The sequence below is a fragment of the Corvus hawaiiensis genome, chromosome 5, assembly GCF_020740725.1.
Source record: "Corvus hawaiiensis isolate bCorHaw1 chromosome 5, bCorHaw1.pri.cur, whole genome shotgun sequence".
Lineage (NCBI taxonomy): Eukaryota > Metazoa > Chordata > Aves > Passeriformes > Corvidae > Corvus > Corvus hawaiiensis.
The window spans coordinates 27,190,767-27,213,662 of NC_063217.1; the positions used below are offsets into that span (position 1 = coordinate 27,190,767).

General features: G+C 35.4%; 1 protein-coding gene across 15 annotated transcripts in view; it reads right to left on the reverse strand.

The window, feature by feature from the left end:
• The window catches only part of FRYL (FRY like transcription coactivator), a 170,066-nt gene that overhangs the window by 9,676 nt on the left and 137,494 nt on the right, over nucleotides 1-22,896 (reverse strand). For 11 of the 15 annotated variants that reach the window (XM_048304983.1, XM_048304980.1, XM_048304981.1 and 8 more), the window contains 11 exons: nucleotides 21,370-21,567; nucleotides 20,026-20,187; nucleotides 19,660-19,734; nucleotides 18,349-18,525; nucleotides 16,030-16,038; nucleotides 15,489-15,692; nucleotides 14,455-14,625; nucleotides 10,265-10,518; nucleotides 7,901-8,108; nucleotides 5,875-6,024; nucleotides 3,442-3,540 (listed from right to left, as the gene is read on the reverse strand). In XM_048304983.1, coding sequence (XP_048160940.1) covers nucleotides 3,442-3,540; nucleotides 5,875-6,024; nucleotides 7,901-8,108; nucleotides 10,265-10,518; nucleotides 14,455-14,625; nucleotides 15,489-15,692; nucleotides 16,030-16,038; nucleotides 18,349-18,525; nucleotides 19,660-19,734; nucleotides 20,026-20,187; nucleotides 21,370-21,567 — 1,707 coding nt within the window. The remainder of the gene's footprint in view (nucleotides 1-3,441; nucleotides 3,541-5,874; nucleotides 6,025-7,900; nucleotides 8,109-10,264; nucleotides 10,519-14,454; nucleotides 14,626-15,488; nucleotides 15,693-16,029; nucleotides 16,039-18,348; nucleotides 18,526-19,659; nucleotides 19,735-20,025; nucleotides 20,188-21,369; nucleotides 21,568-22,896) is intronic. The other 4 variants (XM_048304984.1, XM_048304976.1, XM_048304975.1 and 1 more) reach the window with 1 other exon arrangement.

Genomic DNA, 22,896 nt, shown 5'->3' on the forward strand with positions numbered 1-22,896 from the left:
GTCAGTTTCAATTAATGACATGGATACCAACATCCACAGCAAATCTCATTTTTCTTTTTATCAGACAGCATCCATCAGGAATGATGGAATAGGTCTGCACTGGAACAAACAGATCAGCAATTGGGCAGCTAGTATTTATTTTCACACACTGCCCTTTTAAGTAAATCTTAGAACCAGTGTGAATAAAGGGTGTGCCTAGAATGCTGTGTCTATAAGCTTGTATTTTCTATTACATTTATCTGATTCAGTGTCTTTGTCCCTAATACACAGATGAAGTCCAAGCAGTCTCCTTGCAAGAAAATAGAACAATAGCTCCAAAAAGGTGACAAAATTAATTTGCTAAGAATTTTTACAGAATATATGTTCAGCATGGTAGAAAGATCTAATTTTTTTTTTTTTGGGAATAGTGTGATAGAATAACCTTCTTTATGTGTTTGCTCTTTATCAATTCCTGTTTTCTCCATCTATCTCCTACACAGGAGCATAACACAGGGAAATCTGGGGCTGGTCTTGGTCATAGCACAGGTTGGTTTGCCAGATTAAACCCTTAACAGACATGGTAAACTCCCTATACTATAGGTACCTTTCTGTCTTATCTTGGTGCATAGGCAAGAGTTTCAAGCAACTGCAGCCCAAGCCTTCACTTTTTCAATCTGATTCATGCGAATGCTTGTATACCACACAGCACTGAGAGTGACAAACATCATCTATTAGGATAAAGTTTAAACAACCGTTTTTCATTATAGAAATGAACATACAGATTTTTCTAGTGGTTAATTCTAGAGGACACCAGATTAACATGCAAATTACATTTATTTAAATATCTGTTAATTTTTATTGACTTTATTATACAACAGCCCAACCAGTTAATTTGATAATTTTTCTGTGTGTTTCTATGAAAAAAGCAAGGGTCTGCATTAAGCTGATTAAGCATTTTGCCTTAATACTTTCAGATTTAATAGGATACATAGCAGAACTGTATGCAACAACAGAAATTCAGATTTTACTTGAAGAAGTCTTGTTCAATCATTCCCTATACTCTGTTCAAGAGGACAGAGTAAGAAAAGAATAAAACATATCTAAGAAGTAGCTTAGAAGATTCTTAGTTTACATTTAATATACAATACACCATAGAAAAAGAGGGTAAACAGCTAAAGAAATACTTCTAAAAAAGTTTTAGAAAAGTAAATTATCTGAGATAGTCACTACTTCTAAATTAACATGCTCAATAACCACTTAACGCAGTAAATTGTCTAAATGACATGCTATCAAGAGTCAGAGATGACTGGTCAAAGCTAAATGTTTCTTGCTTATTAGTACTGCTTCTTTTTATTCATAAATGATTAAATAAAAATAAAACCCCGACAAAATGCTCTCAGTTGCTTCAGAACAATTCCTTTAACCCTGTGAACCTTTGTCCTGCTCCAGTCACTCACAAATCTGTGGCAGAAGACAGGCTGACCACAGAAACATGTTACTGGACTCCCTTATGACAGAAAAAACAACTCCTTCACTATGATATAATGACAGAGGCCATCAAACTGATATTTTTATTTGTTTACCTAGTAAAATAAAATACAAAGAAGTTCTTAATATCCAGCATGGATTTATGTCAATATGAAACATGGCAGTGCAAAATTAGCTAAAAAAACATTTCGTGAATTCGTGGCCATCTGAAAGGGATGTAATTCTAGCTTGTTATATTTTCACAAATCAACAAAACAATACCATTGGTTACTGCTGTGATAAACTAGGTTAAATGGGGAGCTGATGTAAAATTCCTCCATGTTTGGATAGTCATTGTTCTAATTACACACACACACACGAGTCCCTTTTTACCCTGTCATAAATCTTCCTGTATGACCAGCGGGCAAATCACCCTCTGTGCCTCAGTGCTGCTCTCTAAAAGGAGGAATGAAATACATTATGCTCTCATAGGAGTGCTGATAGCATTATGCATTGGAGATTGCCAAACATTAAATATTACATTGAGTAAAATAATCTTAAGTCATTAGATGAGCACTTTGTTTCTGATTAAGCCTACATGGCAGAATGCAGCTCATTATATTAGACCAAATAAATTGTTATTACCACAGAGCAGGGCAAACAAGTGCAGCAACTCTTTAGCAGAAATGCTGGCCTGGATCCTACCAAGAGTTTATCTACATTAACAGTGCTGCGTGGCATACTTTAGCATTGGCTTAGAGGAAACCACACGTCTTTTGAGATCCTTTCCACAAAAAAGTGCATGTCTAGTCTATTCAACAGATGAGCTGTCAGCAATCTTTGCAAGGCAAAGGCCATAATTTCCTAATAAACTCAGCATGATTAAGAAACATGGAGCCACTTGTGCTGCAAAATACAGCCCTGCCAAGGCATCATGGCTTGAATTCTGGTTCTCTTTTGCATCACTCACACTTGTCTATACCGCCATTGTCATGGCTTCACAGGCTGCTGAGATCAGTAAAATTCAGCATGTTCAATTTTCCTAGAAATCATCATCTCTCTAGAACAAAAACCCCATATATTCTCTCTCTCCCTCTCTTTGCAAAACTGATTGTAGATCCATGTCTTCTTTTGGATCTTGAAATACAAATCTTACCTGTTTCAGTTTACTGAAGTTAGTATCTTACTTTCTGAACTTCACACACAGGTTCACAAAACCAAATATACAAACCCTTGCTACAGAAATTTTCAACTTCTAAACTGCATTTCTTCAGAAAAAGGATATAACCACTAACATATACCTTGGAAAGTAAACTGCATTATTCAACAACACATAAATATCAGCCTCAATGAGATCCAGCTGTAAGATGAGCCCTGAATTTGAGTCTGTGTGACACAGCTGTATAACCCCCATTGCTGTTGGTGGAGATTCAGTCACCAAAAAGAAGTCTAAAGAATTATTCAGTTAAACAAGCCAGTATCTGTATTAGGATAAATGCATTGCTTTCTTGATTCCTTTTATTGTATTGACCTGATTCTTGAATAAGGGTGTTAATGCACTTAATTCCCATATAGATAGTTATCTGAAAATGTCTTAATCTGAAGGTGAATCTCTAGTCTAATAAAATAAGCAGAACATAAATTTAAAAAATCCATTATTTATTGATCTTAATGTTAGAAATATTTGAGTATTTTTAAAAGAGGACTTTTAAATTAGGAATGTGCTTTTCCCACTGTTAGTGGATTTGTGCAGTGTTACATATTAAAAATCAGTTTCCGAAATACGTGCAACAAAAATGAATTACATGTAAAAAAAAAACCCCTCAGGTTCAGATAATACACATAGCATAGTAGTAAGAAAAGGAAACAGGATTTTATTTTAGAAGTGTTTTCCCACAGTTTACCTTTAGATACCTGTGATGAGAGATAAGGACCTGCAACATTTTCTTGATGAGGAGGTTCTAATATTTTTGTTTCGAAATACAAGAGACTCACCTGTTCTGCTGCCTCTCTTTTGACATTATAGGTATCCAAGTGTTCTTGGAGCTCTAGAACACTGAACTTCAATGTTTCTAGCAGGCCACAAGACAGTAGCTGGAAGATAAAAGCAATTAACTCTGTAATCATGTAATATCTGACTATAATCCGTACAGTCTGATATCTAAATTATATAATACAGAATCCCATGTTCACATTTGGAAAAACAAACAAATTAGAATTAGCTGGGCACATGTCACTTGTGACACCTTTGAGTAAGTGAATTAACACATGTAACTGTACCACTTAAATCAGTGAACAACAGTTTTGATTCCAAAATAAGAAGAGTAGTACCTAGTTAACATGTGAAAAAGAGATTTCAAAGCAATTTTTAGATCTTTCATAATGAAGAATAGTATTTGATACACACACCACTAGTGTAACTAGAGCAGCCTGTAGAAGGAAGGAAAGGTACTGCTGCTGGATTGCTCCCGTAGCAACCTAAGGAGTATCCACTGAGGGTTACTTGCTCTTCTCAATATACAAACTACACCACCAGCAAAGGCTTCTGCAGTCTGTAAGAAACAGGACTTTGTCAAAGCAGGAACCATTGTCTATTTGAAGAATCTTCTACTATTAATGACTGCCTCTTTTACCTCTTTTCTGGTTTCACAATCTCTTTTTCCCTCAGGGACTGCTACCTCAGCTTTCTTCCACCATTTCTCCCTGCAGTTTTATTATCACTTAGGTTTTTTCATTAGTCCTTCTCCTGACACTTCCTGTAATAAAAATCTCTAACATGTTTCCTCCCTCACGCTGGTCTGTCCTTGCACACATTAAGAGCTCTGTACTTTATCAGTGAGAATTAACCTGACAAGCAGGTTCATTTCACCTAAATTATTTGGAGAGGAAAGATTTATTTATATAGTATTTGTCAATGTAACAACACTAATACGTACACATATACACAAATAAGTATTTGTGTGCAATATTTATGATTCCTTTTTATATTTGTATTTATGTATATTTGCTTTTTTATTTTAAAATACACATGCTGTTCTAGTTAGGTACTAGTTCAACTTTTCTTATGGCTTCTTATCCCAAAGAAATTTATTTCTTTGGTAAATTTCTACTGCTTTTAAAGTGGCATAAGTAAAACCAAAAAACATTACAGGTATTCCCTTGAAATGCACTATCTGTATCATGCTTTTTTAGTCCTCATATTCTTAAGTGAAAGCTTAAGAAGGAGTTGCTCCTTAGTACCAAGGGAAAAAAAGCAGGTCAGGAGAAGTGTCTCACACTGGGTGTCAAGGCCAAAGATCCATCTACCCCAGCCCTGCAGCTGACAATGTCTAATGGCAGTTGTTTAAAAAAGGGCAAACATGTGGTGATCCACCTGCTCCAGAGAGCTTTCTTAGCCTCTGTCAACACGTTGTTCTGCATATTCAAAGGACCTGTCCAGGGCTATTTCTTCCATGGATGTCGTTAGTGGCTTTTTGAAAACATGAACAGACACCATAAAAAGTGACAGCATTTCAGAGTTCGATTATGTATCACATGAAGGACCTTGGTTCTGTATGTTTTGTAAGTAACTGCTAGCTAAATTTGATCACCCTCAACATCAATTAAGACAAAAATAAAATAATTTCTATCACTTATCCATGATAAGACATCTATGGACAGATTTATCTTCTAAAGGGCTAAAAATCCTTGCCCATATACTCATATTTTACATGGAAGCCATGGTACATATTTCATCATCCTTGTGATTGTTCTTTAATCTTTTCCAGTGCTACTACCTTTGCTCTGAGAGCAGGGGACCAAAACTGCCCCCAAAATTCAGGACGTAGGTATACTGGGAATACGTACATTAATTCAGGGATGTTTCCTGTTTTGCTGTCTCCTTTCTTAATAATTTTAGCACAGGGTTTTTTTTGACTGCTGCTGAACATTGAGCTGACTTCTTGCATTAATATTTATTGTAACCAGGATTTCAACTTGCATGACAACAAACAATTCAAAGTCTTCTCGTTGTATATCTGTAGCAACAATGTTCTTCTCATGCATCACTGAATATATACATAAAACAATGTAATATAAAAAGGCAAAGTTGCTGCTAGATAAGTAGTCTCCCTTTTTCTTACCTGCACAGAGAACATAGAATAAATATGAACAAGCAGGGAAGGTGAAGAGTAGTAAGGGAATTAAAGTGATATGTACTATCAGTGAGTTTCCTTACTGTTCACTGTTACAGCTGGAGTCTGTTTTTTGAGAAAATGCATTTCTCACCTGTGGTTTCCAGTGTTTATGATACATAGTGGCCACTTAAGATTTTAATTCCCTTCTGATTTCAAAGAGTTTCTTTTTTTTCCACATATTAAAACATCCTTTTGTATGTTACATGAAATGTTTAAGCAGACAGATTCCAACGTCCAAGTTTGAGATTCTTACCGTTTCCGCATCCACAAAGACCGTGGGACATTCTGAACATAACATCATCACTTCCAGGGAACTTCTAAATTTTGTTCCAATGCGCTGTAGGCTTTCGCCAAGAAAGCTGACTGAATCATTTGTTATAGATACAAACTTTCTTTGAATGGTCTAGAAATCAAATCAGAAAAACATTTATCTTACAACGTGTTTTACTATTCTTTTGGCTTTTTAGGTAAGAATTTCAGAGCAAATTTCCGTCATGACAAAGTTCCATTGCATTATATTTTTTCATTAAATGACAAACTAGTATGTAATTTTCTCTGAATATTTATGTAAAATTAGCTCTGGAAAATGCAATAAATCAATAAAACCAGCCAGTATCTATAAAGACAATTACTCCTATCACATCTAGGCCTCTATCCTCAGTATAGGTGGATGACTATTTGTCTTTATGAAGTACAGATAGTTCAATTTATTTTCAAGTGTTTGTGTTGCAGAAAATTATAGACTTTTATGAGTCAGTATGTGACCTGCATAGCACAATCTGTGTCCAAAACTGCCACCGCAGGGTTTCTACCTTCTTCAAAAATCAGTCCTGAGTTTATCATGTTTGATTATGCAGACTGTCAGCTTAGCCTAACGTAACACTGCACTCTGCTATGGACTGTTTCATTAATCCTGGAAGTTACATGTAGAATAAAACTATATAAAGATTATACAGAGAGCTGCAAAGTTAAACACAGGAAGAAGGAGCCAGAAGGCAAAATGGAAAAGTCCAGTCAAACAAGGAGTCAAACAATGCCTCCTGAGTATCATTTGATCATTTTAACCCTCCTCTGTACCCAGTAACAACTCCTCAGGAGCATTTTTTGCCCTTGCTTGAACACTGGATTGCTACTGTGCAGAGTATCCAACTTTACAGCTGTTAAGACAAGTTTTATCTTTCTTCCTAGCTCCCTCTTTAATGAACACAAGAGAATATGAGCTCTCATTTTACCACTTTCAGGAAATGAATGAATAAGTAAAAACCAACTGCAGCTAAGCTTTGGTATAATACAGAAAAACCAAATTCCTGATGTCTAGATGAAGCAAAAAGACAAAAATCTACAATCTGTAACAGGAATTTCATGGCACTGTGGCAAAATACTTAGTTCAATATAAAACGGAAAACGGGTATAGATGTGCAAACAAGTAATTCCATGGGAAAGGTAAGAGTATGAATTCTTCACATCTAAGTTACTGCCCATACACATGGGACAAAATTAATACTAGATATAGAAGAAAGGGCTGGAGTCATAAGGTCTTGTCCTGAATATTCTCTTAGCTCATTTGGCACATTGCCTGTACATAAAATGGATTAATTATACTTCTTCTACCCCATAGGACTTTGCAAAGAAGCATTACTTTTAAAATATAAAAAACTCATCCCCTACATAGAGGGAGGAGAGAGTCAGAAAAATTAAGCCATAGGCATTTTGTGTTGGGTATCAAATCTGTGAGGTAAATATACTTAAAGAGAGGCATTTGAAACATCCAGCTCCAGTGGATCTCATGGTGTTTCAATTACTTTTCTGCAGAAAGAAACCCTTTTCTCACAAGACAGGTGCAAGATAAATTCATTAATGTTTGTCATGCTGCGATCCCATAATAATGACTCCCACAAAAAAAGCAGGAGAAAGACATTAATTCTGTAATCATCACAGCACCTGGGTGATGTTCAGAAAATAAAAGAAGGGACACAACCTGAACTAAGAGCTTGCAAGAAACACTGAACAGTTTTTTTTTGAGCTTTTCTCAATTTTTGTTTGTTTTCTGAGCAGGTTCACTCCTAGGCAATGAATACAGCAGATACCCTATGGAAAAACAGTGTATGACAATGTTACACTTCTTTAGCAATGTGTTTTTCTGGTCTGCTTTTGATTTGCTTTCTAAAGCTTCTTGCTACCATGATCTTGTGGCTTTTGGAGTTTCAAGGGGAAGAATAGCTTTAGAAGTAGGAGGAAGGGATTTCAGATGAGCAATCATACACTGAGAATTCACTGACCTGAAACAATCTTGAGAAGACATGAAATGTATAGACAGCACAAGATCCATCTGTATCTGACAGCATTTGATTGACGTGGCAGCGCCAGGCTTGCTCTTCATCATCGTATGCCACTGGCTGGAAAGCTGCCAATATGGCAGAAAGAAATGGTGAAGGAGGAGGGGAAGTTTGCACTTCTGAGAAACCATCCTGTTCTTCTTCATCTTGGCTGCAAATAGTAAATAACAGAAATTACCTCCTCAGCAAACCTTTTGGGAAAAAACACCTTCATTTTTGTAAGAAGGAAAAAATAAGAATTTTGGATTCAGAATAGCCTTTTGTAAAATAAATAATGGATCAACTAAGGTAACTATGAGCCAAGAGGAGAGTAAACTATCAAAAGCTTTTGCTACTGCAATATATTAAAATTGCTTATACTCTCCAAAATTTACTAACACATGTCAGTTCTACATACAACAACAGACAAAGAGCTATCTGGAGGCTATATATGGGTACATACAGCACTATATATATGTACACCACTAAGAAACAGGCATTTTTTTCTTGCCCCCAATAACTGAATTAACATCCAGTTCTTCAAATTTTTATTGATCTGGACAGATGGTCCCTCAATATCTGTAAGAAGTTTTAGCCTTCCTTAAGGGAAGCACAAGAGCTCATTTAGCAATGTAATACTGCTTTATAACTGTCTTAAATAACATAAGCAAATGGAGATAGATCGAAACACTTTCATTTTTATGGGCAATCAGTTTAACAGGCCTTTGTTCACAGAGCATTCTGCTATCATATTTTCCATTAGGCACCAAACATCCAATAAAAATATCAAACTATAAATTTATCAATGCTACTACTTCATATCATTAACATAATGATTAACTTAAAATTTTCTGTATTACAAAGGATGATACATTTTGAAACTTCTTGTATACCTGTATGTAGGCAGCACAAATATGTGTAGGAGGGTCCCAAGTACATAGATAGTTTATTAAAATAATTTTTTAAAACACATAGTTTTTCTCTACGACAACTGCCTCATCCACAGCAGCACTAAGTACATCTTAAACAAGAACAAACATGTCTTAAACAAGAAGTGTGGGTGCTAGTTTTAGATACATTTGTATTTTGCACCAAGCTCAAAAGCTAAGACAAAACCCTTTTGACTATCATCTGTAAGCAAAGCTTCAAAAAAGATTTTCAGATATTTCCTAACTAGTGTACCAACCCTATAATCAATCACCTCTGTCACTTGTTAGACTAGAGCTATGAGGTTTTTCATTTGCTTGCTTAGCGTAAATAAAATAAAACCTTGAGAGATTTTTCAGTTGCAAATGAGGAAATAAACTGCTCTTAACTGGTACCAGCCTTGAATTTTCTCACAAGGCATAGTGCAGTAGGTCACTTATGGGATCACAAGAGTCAGTTTCTCTGTCTCTCCCAATAAAACCATCTCAAATCACTTCTTTTATATCTCCTGTTGTGTTCTTTTCTGAAAAAGCCTCCTTAAGAGATCTCTCTGAAAGAACAGATGTCAATTCTGTGTTCCTATATATACCAAGTCTCTGTATTATTCAATTTAAACTTCTGAACAAATTTTAACTATGAACAAGCCTATGAACAATTTGGATTTTTTTTGTTTGTTGTGGTTAGTTTTATTTGTTTGTTTGGGGTTTCTTGTTCCTTTTCTTTCCTTCTTAGACTGTTACCTCCAGGGGACTTAAGAGTTTCACTTTAAATATGACTCAACCAGCTAGGACTAACTTTAACTTTTCCTCTCAGTAGTTATTTTTGCTCTCCGTATTAAAATGAAAAAAATGTCATTTACTTTAAAATGTCTTAAAAACATGTAAGAGACTTATTAACCTTAATAATGAAAATAAACCTTGGGCAAATTCGAAGACAAACTGACCTGACTTCTACAGGAGTTTTGAATAATAAAACAAACAAACAAACAAAAAACCAAACACAAAAACCCCCAACTTTTTTCCCTGCTTTTTTCATGTCTTTGGGTGCTGCTATAATTCAGAGCAGTTCAAGAGCTTTTCTCTGTTATACTATTTGCAGCTGTTTTTTCACATTTCTGTCCTACTGATGTTGAAGAAAAGTGCTAGATTTCTTTTATTCAAGAATTCTCGTATTTTCCTGCACAACTGTTTTCCTTGTACCACAAACAATTGCTGAAAAAAGTATTGAGTTTAGTTGCTATAACAGGCAAAAATGATCAGCCATTACTTCAGATACGCAAACCATCATTTTATATTCTTGTATTATGGGATTAATGGAAATCTCCACACTATGGGAAAGCCTGTTTGATTAATGCACTGATAAAATGTAATTTCTGTTACTTATAACCAGTATTAATCTTACCTAGACAAACCAGAGAAGTCAGCTTCTTCTTCTTCACATCTCTCATCTAGCTCTTTCAAAGCCAGAGTGACATCCTCTTCACAGACAGATTCAGAATAGCTTCCAGGAGCTGCTGCCTCTACCAGTTCTGGGGTCTCTTCCAACTCCAGAGATTCGTGACAGACCAGACAGTCTTGCTGCTCATGTAGTAGGTATGACCCAGTGTCTTCACTAGCAGTGCTAACCTGTTCATCCCTCACTGCTGAAATGCCTTCCTGTGAATCACACATCCTTTTATTAGTATTACTGTCAGGGCCTATGTATTCTTATCAGGTTTTATAATGGTAAAATAACAGTTACAAAAGATTATTTACAAATATTTACTTTAACTATTCAGCTCTTTGGCTCATTCACACAGTTCTACTTGGGCAAAGACAGGCAGCCTATTTGTAATGTTTATAACTTCTGGTAAACATTAATATCCTAGCATGTGACTTATTTAGAGCAAATACAATTTCTCAAAAACGTTTAATTAAACCTGTTGCAGAATACTGACAGAAAAATATGCAAATAGCCTCAAACTCAGTGAGATCAAACAAACTCAAGACTTCCACATTTTACTTTTCTAGGTAAGGATCAAAATGACTGCCTCATGCTTGCCTTTGGGGTCTACAGCGAGTACCAGAACATTTCTTGTCCTTTCCACTCTCTATTTTAACAGCATAACTACTTACCAACAGTGTAATAGATAACCAGTGGAAAAGGGATATTCCACAATTTTTATTATTTTGCCATTACTGCTAATACGGGCATCTTTAAGGGTTTTATCCTGAATCACTAGATGTAGGCTTTCGTTAACTAGCAATTACAGAGGGAGGATAATTAAACTGAGGTAGGTAGTATTAGAATGACCCTTTCTCCCTTCCTCCATTAGCATTATTATATTCATTAACATCACTATATTGAACAGACGAATTAAGATTCACTTAATTCATGATGAATTAACTTGAAACCTTTTTATTGGATTTCCTTGTGGAGTAAAAATAACATTTGCCATTTCCTAAAGGCACAAATTATCACATATTTTCATTCTTAGTATCCTAGCCTTCCTCTACTGGCATATTCAAAACTGGTCAAGGAACCTTTGGACATCCTCTAACCATACACATCATTTCATGGCTTTCATCAGTTGAGATAGATCCTCTGACAGATTAAATAACTGTACACATATTAGAAAAGACAATTCAGCTTTAAACAGAACCATGTAATTTTCTTTCACAGTGATCTTTACCAAATCTCACTTTGACCATGGTACTCCTCAGTGTGACACTGTTGCCATTTGACACAGCTAGTGACTTCACTTCTAATGCCTCTTTTGTTAAAGTAATATCTGGAAATTTTTTTCATAGAAGAGTCGTTTTGTCCTACAAGCAGCTGAGGCACATGGGAATGCAGGACATTTTTACCTCAACAAAATAATTTGGATGGAACCAATGGTCCATTTCTGTTACAGATGTTAACATAGGATACAGAGTTGCACTGATCATGACTGGTAAATGTACATATGAAAGATATGCTTTTTGAAAATATGCTTATTATTAGTTAATAAATTTACTGCCCAATTTAAGTCTTCATAGTGCCACGACTCCTGATTTAATTTTCTGTGTATCATTGGACATGACTACCAGTATGAATATTCCTTAAGTATCTTAAAAAGGTGACTTATATAGTTACATAGTTACCAATGCCACAGAACCTTGGGAAAATTACTTCTAGTAAACCACTCCCTCAAAAATCTACAGTGAGAGTGAGTAAAATAGAGAATCATTTTAGTCAGAAACTTTCATATACATAAGCTTGTAAAATTTATTGAACAAAATTATTCTTCTCAGATAGACTGCAAATTCTTAACTGGAATGTGAAATGTCTTTTTGCATTTTCTAGGAATCAGCCAAATACATTTAAGTAAACTATTAATTTAAATATAGCATCCTGTGGGACAAACAAGGAACTCAACTACTCAACTCATCTAACCAGCATGCTCTTGCTTATGAATAATGGCTTCAACTTTTCCCATATTGTCTTAGATAAATTTTGATAAATATTTATATTAAAAACATTTTGATAACTGACAGTTGGCATACAAAGAAATGCTTTTGCTGGAAGAGTTTTATATATAAAGTACAGGAGCACAGAAAAGTTAAACAACTGCCCTATGCTACAAGTTGTACAGTGTAAGTATTCAGAACAAAATCAGTTTTCCTGGCTTCAGAAATATTTCAAAATGAGTCAATAGTGTGCACATTTTCAAGCTCATTCTGGTAAGAGGCATAAAGCCAGCTAACTTTTTTAGCAACAAAATCCAACTAGATAGCTAAGTATTGTATTGTAATAACTTTGAGTGTTTGAATTGTGCTTGAAGAAACCTGTATATTTGTTCAAATCCCATATTCTAACAAGCACAAAATAAACCTGGAAAACATCACATCTAGTGAATGTATTTGTATGCACTTTGTAGTATTTTTTTTAAATACAGAAATTTGTTCTGAATGCTGCCTAGTCATGGAATTATTTTACAGCCCAATTTAAATGTTTTCAATATTTTTTCATGACAATGGTGCTTTTTTGTAAATATTCTCACCTGGATTATAGCAGCATAGTGATTTTATAAAGGGAGCTGCAGAATAACAATGAATTCTAAGGGCAGTCTCAGAAAGAACTATGAAAATGTAAAAATTAGTTACAGCTGAGGATTTACCACAAGTAAACCATGGAGAAGACCAAAGTTTTATTGTGGTGAATTTCATTCTGTAAAATTCCAGCTTCTATATCATTTCTTGCTTCTGAAATCTTAACATAAAACATCTATCCTGTGTGGAAAAAGTTCATCCAGTTTGTGTTCTTCCTCAAACAAAATTCTATTGGATCAAAATGCGCGTTGTAGATGAGCATATGAAGTAACAACAATTTGTTTGACAACCTAAGCACTGGTATTCTGCAACAGCTGAGACAATTTATCAACAGCAGTGCAATGAAACACTTTTTTTAAAAAGCACATAGATAGGCATAATGGTAAAATATGAAAAAATGTGAGGAAAAGCACTTTATGAACATCACAATATTGCATCTTTAAAAGGTGTGGATTTTATCACAGGAAATCAGCCACTCTCCCTTTATTGTATTCTTTTGTTCTTACAGTTTTCTTCATTAAATATTAGCTACATCTGTGGTCTGCCTGTTAGTAGAGTGGTTTTTCTAGGAGGAAACAGGTGAACTAGAGCCTTTAGAAACTTAAACTAGCCCAGTCACTTGAACTAGTCAGCAGACTGTTTAAACCAGGCTGGCTGAAGACTCATTCTTAAGTGTAGAGTGCACTCACTGGTTAGTCAAATACACGTCGGGATGGCTTAATTTTCTGGAATAATCAATAAAACTGCATTTATATATAGTTAAGATGGGATTAGCTAACATTATCAAAAAAAAAAAAAAAAAAGATTGCCAGTAGCATAAATAATTTTAACTCAAGGGATAAAAAGTCCACCTAAACCAAGCCACTTCAAGAAAAATTGTAGCAGATGAGAGTTTGTTTTAAATTAGGGGTGTCTTTTAAAATTTCAGATTATTCAGAAGTTTTAAAACACAATAAACTGAAGTACTCACAGATTTGCAGGCGGCCATTAGCTTGAAATCTGTCTCAGTCCACATGGGCCTTTCCAAAAAAGTATACCACTAGCAAGCATCTGTAGTCCTTTCTAAAGGATTATTTAATGGGACCCAACTGCCAACACAGCTGGCCTGAGGTTTTATTCCCATATAGCACCAATCACAACCCAAAGAAAGCAAAAAACAAAAAGGGGGAGGGCAGGGGGAGTGAAATAAAAAAGTATTTGAAAGAAAATGTCGCTCAAGAAGGATTTCAACCATATCAAGGTAAAAGCATTTTGAATTAGCCTGTTTCATTCTGCACCATGAAATTATCACAATCAGCCCTTCAAGAATATTTTTAACCTGTGGTAAATTCCCTCAGTCCATCCAAGTAGCCTCCACGCTGAGGGAGCATTTTCTAAGAACATGCCAACAGGTTAGAAATATTAAAGCAAATCAACTAATCAGTGTAACAGATGAAAATTCAGTTGAAAAGAAAGCCAAAGTTGCTACTAAAACTAGAAGGAGCCCAAATCAGCCATGCACCAGCCCACATTTCTCCCCACCTCAGGCAGTGGGTTGCTAGAGTTATCTAGAGAAGAAGCCTCCAAACTTGGGGTCTCAGTTCTGATTTGAAGCACCTCTTCTGTTCCCACACTGCTAGTGGAATCTTGAGACTGAAGTGATAAACCAGCATGATCTGACACTGTTTCATCTATGGCAGAATCACTGATTAACTAAGACAGAAAAGAAAGAAACAAAATTCTTCACAGGAAACACAAACTGCAGGTAAAAAATACATTAGTTTTGAACCAGGCTGTTTCAGTATTGTTAGCTATTTGAACTTATTTACATATTATGAATTTCACGGCTTTACACTAGAACTATTACAAGCATCACATGCATTTCTGAAACATTTCACTTTGAAAAGAAGGGTTTCCTGTAAGGAAAATTATTTTCCTTTCTTGTTTTAAAAGTTTTTTTGCTAGACTGAAACAATTGAAAAGTAGAGCTCTTTGTTGGGAGCAACATTAATACAAGCTTTGCCTAAAGTCTGAAAACCAACATACTCATCAAGCTGCTCCCTATGAAGTCAACTTTTTCTTAATTTCATTTATGTAATGCAGAGAGACTTCTGAGTGGCCAGCATTCTTGATTTTCCTAAGTGATATGTACACAGACTTCAAAATCCATAATTAAATTAGCAATTTCTGTGCTTAAACACATGACCATGTGACCCCCATGTGACCACTTAATATTCTTGATCTTATTTAGCATTTGGGGGGGGGGTTTGATCTAGAAATCCACAAAGAAACACACTTTATATAAAACACATGAAATTTTGTGCTTACATTTAAACAAATATAGTAAAGACAATAAAAAAATTAATATTGTACTAAGATTATAAATCTGTTGTGTACCACCAATGTCGTAAAGCAAATTTTTTCCTTCATTGAGGATGTTATGAAAAAGAAGCTTAGCCACACTAATTTAGTTCTTTACTATGTCACTTAGGCTGAAAGTGTGAGCCACACTTATCCATTAAATGTGCTAGGGAAAGCTTAAGTTCTCAGATTTCTTTCACAGAAAAATAACTTACCATCTGTGAACGAGACAGTATCTGACTTGCAGTCAGTGCTGCTTCTTCTTCTGAAGACTCATCGGTATCCTCCTGGTTGGTCAAGTTCAAACTGGGTGTGCTACCAGAGTACTGACACTCCTGAAGGGACGGTGTGTCTCCTTTGTCAATACTGTCAAGAGAGCGCCTGCGAACGCCCCAGTTGAAGTTGTCCATGCTTTCACCCTGTAACAAAAAAATTTTGCACACATATGGTATGTACAAATTTCAACGTAATTAAATTAATACACAAATGTGACAGAGAAAACACGAGTACTGAACGCGTCATGAACAGAGTTTCAATCAGCCCTTTAGTTTTATTAAAAATTCAAGTACCTTGTTAAATGCTTGTAAATAAAATAAATGGCAAATGAAGTAGAAGTCTTTTGAATATCTTCTTGGAAAGTAACTCAATATGTAATCTAGAACTATATCAATATTGATTTTATAATCTGACTAGAAAGTACAAACACATCACAGACAACAACAGAAGAACAAGCCAGGGCACCAGGCTGCAACTTACCTGCAGCTCCTGGTTAGCAAAAAGGAAAACACATATAATTAGAAAGAACGAGGACAAACACTTAAAGATACTCTAGAACCAGGGAAAAATATTTTATTACATAGGATTTGCCAACAGTAAAAGACTGATTCAAGCTCTGAAAAAAAGCTTTAGTCAGAAAGCTAGTATTTAAAAGAATGTCTTTCTAATGAGATAAAAAAAACCCAAACTGAGGACAAAACACTAAAATCAGCATGCTCATGATACATTTTCTCTAGCATAACACATAAAGCAACTGTTTCAACAAACATTGATGAAATTCTTTAACTAACACACATGAATCTATACTGACCACATCCAACTGACAAAACACTATCAACAATAATTATATACAGGGTGTAGAAAAGATGATGTTGTCATTGTTTTACGAGGTACTTCGTGTCAGTTTTATGAAGTGCACCCTGAATACCAATAGCTGGATCCATTCTTTTTGTGCATTTTCAAGCTGAGCTATTTGGGTTTCAAATATCCATCATACTAAGTGACACCAGATCTTAAAAACACTGTTATTTTAATTCACAAGTACAATAATGATTGATTTTCTCAAGCACTTCATCAGCCTTCAACAATTCAGCTAAGTAATATCAAAAACCTGGTGAAGTTCACTTCACCACATCTACAGTTACTAAAACACCACATCTAGCCCCAAACATGGCTCCAAAACGGCCTTAAGAGAGTATTTCTTGTTGTGGCTTAAGAAATCACCATGATGCATTAAATATGCAACACAAACTAAACATTTTTTAATCTCTCTTAGTGATTTCTTTTGCTTAAAAGAAGATGAAAAGTTATGGCAAAGCAAAAGAATTTCAAGCACAACAAAGTACCACTACTGTGGGCTGAAACACTTAAATTTAATCTGAATATTACTCAGAATTTAATGTAAAAGCCCCACTTCATACTGTTGACATTTAATTATTAGCAATAAAGAACATTCTATATTTCTGGTGAAAAAATAAGCCAGAGCTTTCATACATATATATATATATATATATATATATATATATATATGTATATATGTAACATCCTGAATTCTTACTACCTGTGCTCTTAATTTTTTTTCTCTAGTACAGAACTACATGTTGCATCCAGGCAAGCAATAAAAAAGAAACTGCATTTTCTTATTTATTATCTACTATTAAAGTAACACAGACAATGAAGTTAAAGGTTAACTTTGTCTGGCAAAGTTTTCAACTTTTGTCATCCTATCTGCAAAGTCCTGTCTAGTGTTAACGTTTTAATACTACTAAGCCTGAATTCTGAACTGCTTGATTACTTGCATTCAATACAGGAAATGGTGTCTCTATAGTGTGTGGTTACATCTATGCAATAGACCATAATGAGCCTGTACTTCTCCTAGAAGGTGCAAATACTGGCTGAAGTGAAGCAATACACAGGTAGCAGGAGGAAGGGAGATAAAACTAAAGAATTATGGGGAAACCCTGTAAAAAGGTCTAGATAAATCAAGAGGAGAACAATCAGTGTTTAGATAGGCAGATATTCTTAGCAGCTTGTGGACTCATGACCAGCAAGGATCTCCATTGCTAATTCCATATTTTGTATAGACTGTAACAAAACCACTGCAAGAAACTACAAAAACATTTGACTTTTTCCTCCCCAGTCCTTTTACAGTCATACTTTTAAGCTTCAGCAAATTTTGAAGCCTTTTATTTATCCAAAACAAGTAAAAGTTGTTAACAGAATCTTTACTATTTCTCAATACTTAATTTTGTTTACCTCCTCTCTCTTTTTGACAGAAAGAGGAATGGAGGAACTGTAAGAACTGCAATAGACCAGATATAATGTAAAAGCCAATGCAAGCAATTATAGAGAGCAAGTATTTAATGAGATAGTGTATCATATGGTGTGTTACTTTGAAAGCCTTTCATGAAGTTTTCAAAATCCAGAAACATATCAGAAACAATGATTATGCCATTTTCTTAACACACTGTTCCATAATTAAGTTTTCTCCTGCATGGTACCCAGGTGTTCATGCTGACATTGGCTTACATTGTCATATCACTTCACTTTCAGATAAAGTCACTTAAATCCTCCCCAAAAAATCTCAACTCTTCCCTCCAAAACCAGCTAACAATTTGCAATAACTTAACCCTGCAAAGTTTTTGGCCCAGGTTTCTTAATCTAAGCTCCATCACATCATAAATTCTTTTGAATTGGATTAGTTAGCAGAGCTGCCAATTCCTTAGGATTGCACCAACACAACCTTATTTTTAAAATGTTCTCAAATGGAAATACACAGAAGAAACCCCAAGGTCTCACCTCTGCATCTTCCAATTCAACATCTAAAAAGTCAAAGTCTTTAAAAACTCCAAACTGTTGTTCACTGGTATTGTCTTCTACAGCCACTTCCTCCTCTTGAATCACTTCTTCTGTTGCTGAAATTAGACTAGTTTGTTGATCTCCAACTTCCAAGTCTTCATTAGAAGAAAACACAACCTGCAAATATAGGTAAAAATAGAAGTAAAAACCTCCAATTTCTGTAACTCCAAAAGTCAGCTATCCAGCTTCCTGCCATTTAATGGAATTAGTGGCATTCAATGTGAATACCCCTATACTGATAATACTTTGCTTCAAGACTAGTTGGATTTTAAACTACACCTTTAAATTAGTGGTATCATTCTCTCCTTAATGTAACTAAGAGTTACAAAGGTATAAGTTGAGAGAAAAATATATCATCCAAACTTCATTTTCATAACCACAACATCAGTCAAATTTAAGAATCAAAAAATCCATCATAATAACCATCCACATGACACAGACCATATTGTTTTCACCTACGAATTTTTGTGGAAGGACTGTACACCTTTAAAAGGGATCCAGTACTGGCCTACTGTGATGATAACCTTCACAAATGACAATATTCTGTTTATTTCTGTGCAATGCTTTTAAATCTCTTCAATTTCAGCTTTCAGGCATCTCCTTTTATTTAACTTCTTCCACTAGATTAAAAGGATCCTTCTCCCACCAATATTTTTCCCTAGCTAAGAACTTCTACGCAACAACAACAAAAAAAATGTTCTAGATGATAACCAAGGTAGGCTACTCACTTTATTTTAAAAGCTGTCAAAATCATCACCACCATCAAGCGTAGTGTGCCAGCAGAGTTCTTTACACAGAAGTAAAACCATCAACCTATTTTTACTCAACAGTTACGACTTTCGTTCCTATAAATAACCATGTTAGTTTCAAGGTATATGATCCACTGGTTATTTTCAATGGATTCTAGGATATTTTCAATACAGCATCAACACCCTTGCAGTCCTCAGCTACGGCTACCCCTTCTCTCAAAAGCATCTATTATGGACTAGATAGAGATTTAGTCAGAACAGGGGAGACCTAGTTCAATTCTCTTTTCTAGCTGAGACAACCATGCCCACTGGAGTCCTTGAGGAATAACAGTAATCCACTACTTCTGATTCTTCTTTTTAATGCTTCGACTGGATTTGTGAACTGCTGAACCAAAACTAGCTTGTCCAAATCCACTGCTCATAACTCCACCAACACCTAAAAATGCAATGGCATTCTGCTAGTTGAGTTCAGAAACCAAAACAAACCACCATCACCACTTACCGAAGGATTCTTGGGAAGACCAGAATCCGGACCACACAGAGAAAGCACATTCATTAGCTTCTCCCTCGTCCTTCTCTGAAAAATGTACCAAAGAAAATCACATAGCATGGCAGCTGCTGAAGGTCCAGGTAAAAATATGAATTTTTAACTAGTCATATTGCATATTGACATCCTCTAAAAAGAATCTTAAATTTTTTTACTTTTCACCAGTATCAGCTTTTAGTTATATTACAGCTTTAGCTATATTAATTTACTGTTTCACTAAGACATAATACAGACTTCAAATTACACTTCAATACATTTTTTTTTCTACATTCAGAAACACTGTCTCTAATACATGTATAAAGTGTTTGAGGCACAATGTACCTGAGATGGCTGTGGTCTCTTCCAGCTGACAGGAACCAGTGCATTTGAATTGGAGCCTGATGAAGTTGAAGAAGTACTCCGGGTCACAGCAATGACTTTTGGCTTCCCATTTCTACCAGCTGCACTGTGTTGATCACCATATTTATTCCCAATAATTGGTGTCTAGCAAAGACAACAAACACTTTCTTAAAATTCAAATCTATAATAGTAAAGACTACATATTTGACTTCAGAATTCATCATATGAAACGTAGGAGGGCTTGTCTGTAAGCATTCTGTAAAGCCCATGTCTAATCCACTGAGCCTTGGTACACTGGGAAATACAAAGCTGAGTACTTGTACCCTATGCAGCAAGCTGCCATTCTACCCACTTGTGTGGTTTTGAATTAGGCACATTTTATGCTGACAGTCCAATTATATTTTTAAACACATTTTAAAACCAACTGTTTTAAAAGCTGCAAAGCTTCTCTGCAGAATCATTCCCTGACATGAATAAACTGTTTTCACAGACCAGCAACTTCACAAACACACACACGCTTCTGAAAAAACAATGACCAAATGCAACCCTTTTGACAGCAAATGCTAATCCAATGAACTCCATGGGAATTCATCTTGCCTCTCAATTATCCACATGCCCTGAAACTTCAGTAGTGAATGTACTTACCAATTTAAGTAATGTTCCTAAGGCATCTATATCTCCAATCATTATCTAGGGTTAGCTTCAACCAGGAGCTCTTACTTCTGATCACTTCTAAGGTTTCTACAATTTTCACATCTCTACATTACACAGCAGTCACTTGCCTATGCTCCCCTTTCCAGATGTAGAATGAGTATCATTGGTGGTATGGGCGGTATTTTTAACTACAGGAGGTTTTTCTCCAGTTGTATCCCTCTTACCTTGAATTTCTTGTATTTTGTATCCTATCCCCTCCTCTGAATTTCCTCCCCCTTCCAAAGTCATGCTAAAACTGCAGTACAGGGTTTTAATCCTCTCAGCCCTTGAATACACAACCTTTCATTTGTTGAAAGCCTGGTATGTTCAGCTGCAAGCAGCAGCCAGCTGTATTGTCCGCTCTCTGACACAGCTGAGATACCCTTGAGAATAATCTTACTGACTCTTAGTAATTAACTCTCCAGACATTCAAAAGGGGGAAAAGGAAAATACACAACATAAAAGAATTCGAAATTTATCTTCCAGTATGACTCTTATTTACGAGTACGTAAAACTTCAATCTCTGCCATTCTTAACAATTGTACTTATTTACAAACATATAAATGTAGAAAATAACATCTGAGTTTGCAACAGCAAGTCATTAGTGCATTGTCATTTAAATATAATAATTACCTCTGATATATCAAAATGAAAATCTAAGGTCTTCCCAGGTAGCTCCTTGGAGACATTATTAAAAATTTTCGTGAAAGAGATTTCAGGAGAACCTATGTCACCTCCATAAGACTTTGGAATATCATTAGGCACAACAAGGCTTGCTGACCGAGACACCACCAGTTTCAAAATATTAAGGGCTTCCTTCCAATATGGACTCTAAAGAGAACATACAAAAATCACACAACAATCCCTTCAACCAAGACAGCAATTTTTATGCATTTTGCAAGAATCCCCAAACCAAAACCTCTGATCTTTTACACATGGCTGAAGGGGCTAGCACAGGTAGGAAGCTTTGGACCTTGAAGTGCCAGGAAAGCAGTGGCAAGATATCAGGCCATGCCATGGTGGGTGGCCAGGTCCATCCACGCAGGCTCAAGGGCTCCAGGTCACTGGGCCAGCCACACCAGACTCTGGTCTATGTCCCTCCTTCCCAGTAGTTACACTGTTTTTTACCATTGTCTGAAGCATCTGCCCTTTGTGACCCAGAAGACTGAAACTGAGAGTATTTAACTATTGCTTAACTACAGTAACTGATAGTATTCAAACTAACTATTCCACCTCTTGGCATCTTTAATTGTTTTACAGTTATGGGCAGAGTAAATGGAATTTGAAACAAGCAAAACTATTTTGTGCTTAAAAAGCATGAGGAAATACGAAAGATTTTAACAAAGAAGTGAAAACATCTACAAAGTTTTTAGTATCAAACCAATGGAGTGCTTAAAAAAAGCTATGGAAAAAGTGTGAGAATATAAGAGGCAGAGCCTGAGTTAAGTGCACATTCCTTAAAAAGATGATTAAGGCAACGTAAATAATTCAGTTGTTTCAATTACACACACTATGGAGAGAATCAGAAGAAGAGACATAAAATAAAAGCAGCTTTATGCAAAGATTTACTCCTGGAAATGCAAGGATTCTGCCTGAAACTTAAATCTTCCAATTTTTGAAATCAGCATGATGTCTGCCTTTTTTTTTTTTTAAATTAGGAGGCTATGTTTGTTAAAATATTTTTTTTATTGCATTAAAAAAATAAACACCCCTTTCAATGCTCTAAGTAGTATATGCTTTATGCTTCTTTGTAGATAATGGGAGTCTTCAATAATCTCCTGAATTTCTGTGCATCATAAACATAAAAAAAAGGAGTCTCAAACTGGAACTATCCTGTAGCAACTTAAATTTATTTACAGCTGTTGTGATTGCAGAGGACTGAAAAAACCCAAAGCTTAGTAGAAGCACACTTAAACAAGACATGATAATTTATGATCTTTTTTTTTGTCATTTACAGTAACATATTTTATTTTATCAAAAATATGTTAAGACTTTTCTGGAATATTTTTCGCTAGTACCATCTTTTAGTAGTTTACATCTAATTAAGATTACATTCCATGGTAGTAAGGGCTTGCATACAAAGCTCAGAGAGAGGTTAGAGGTGAAGCAAGATGCCGCCAGGCTATAAAAACTGTAGCTAATGCTAATCATTCCATTTTG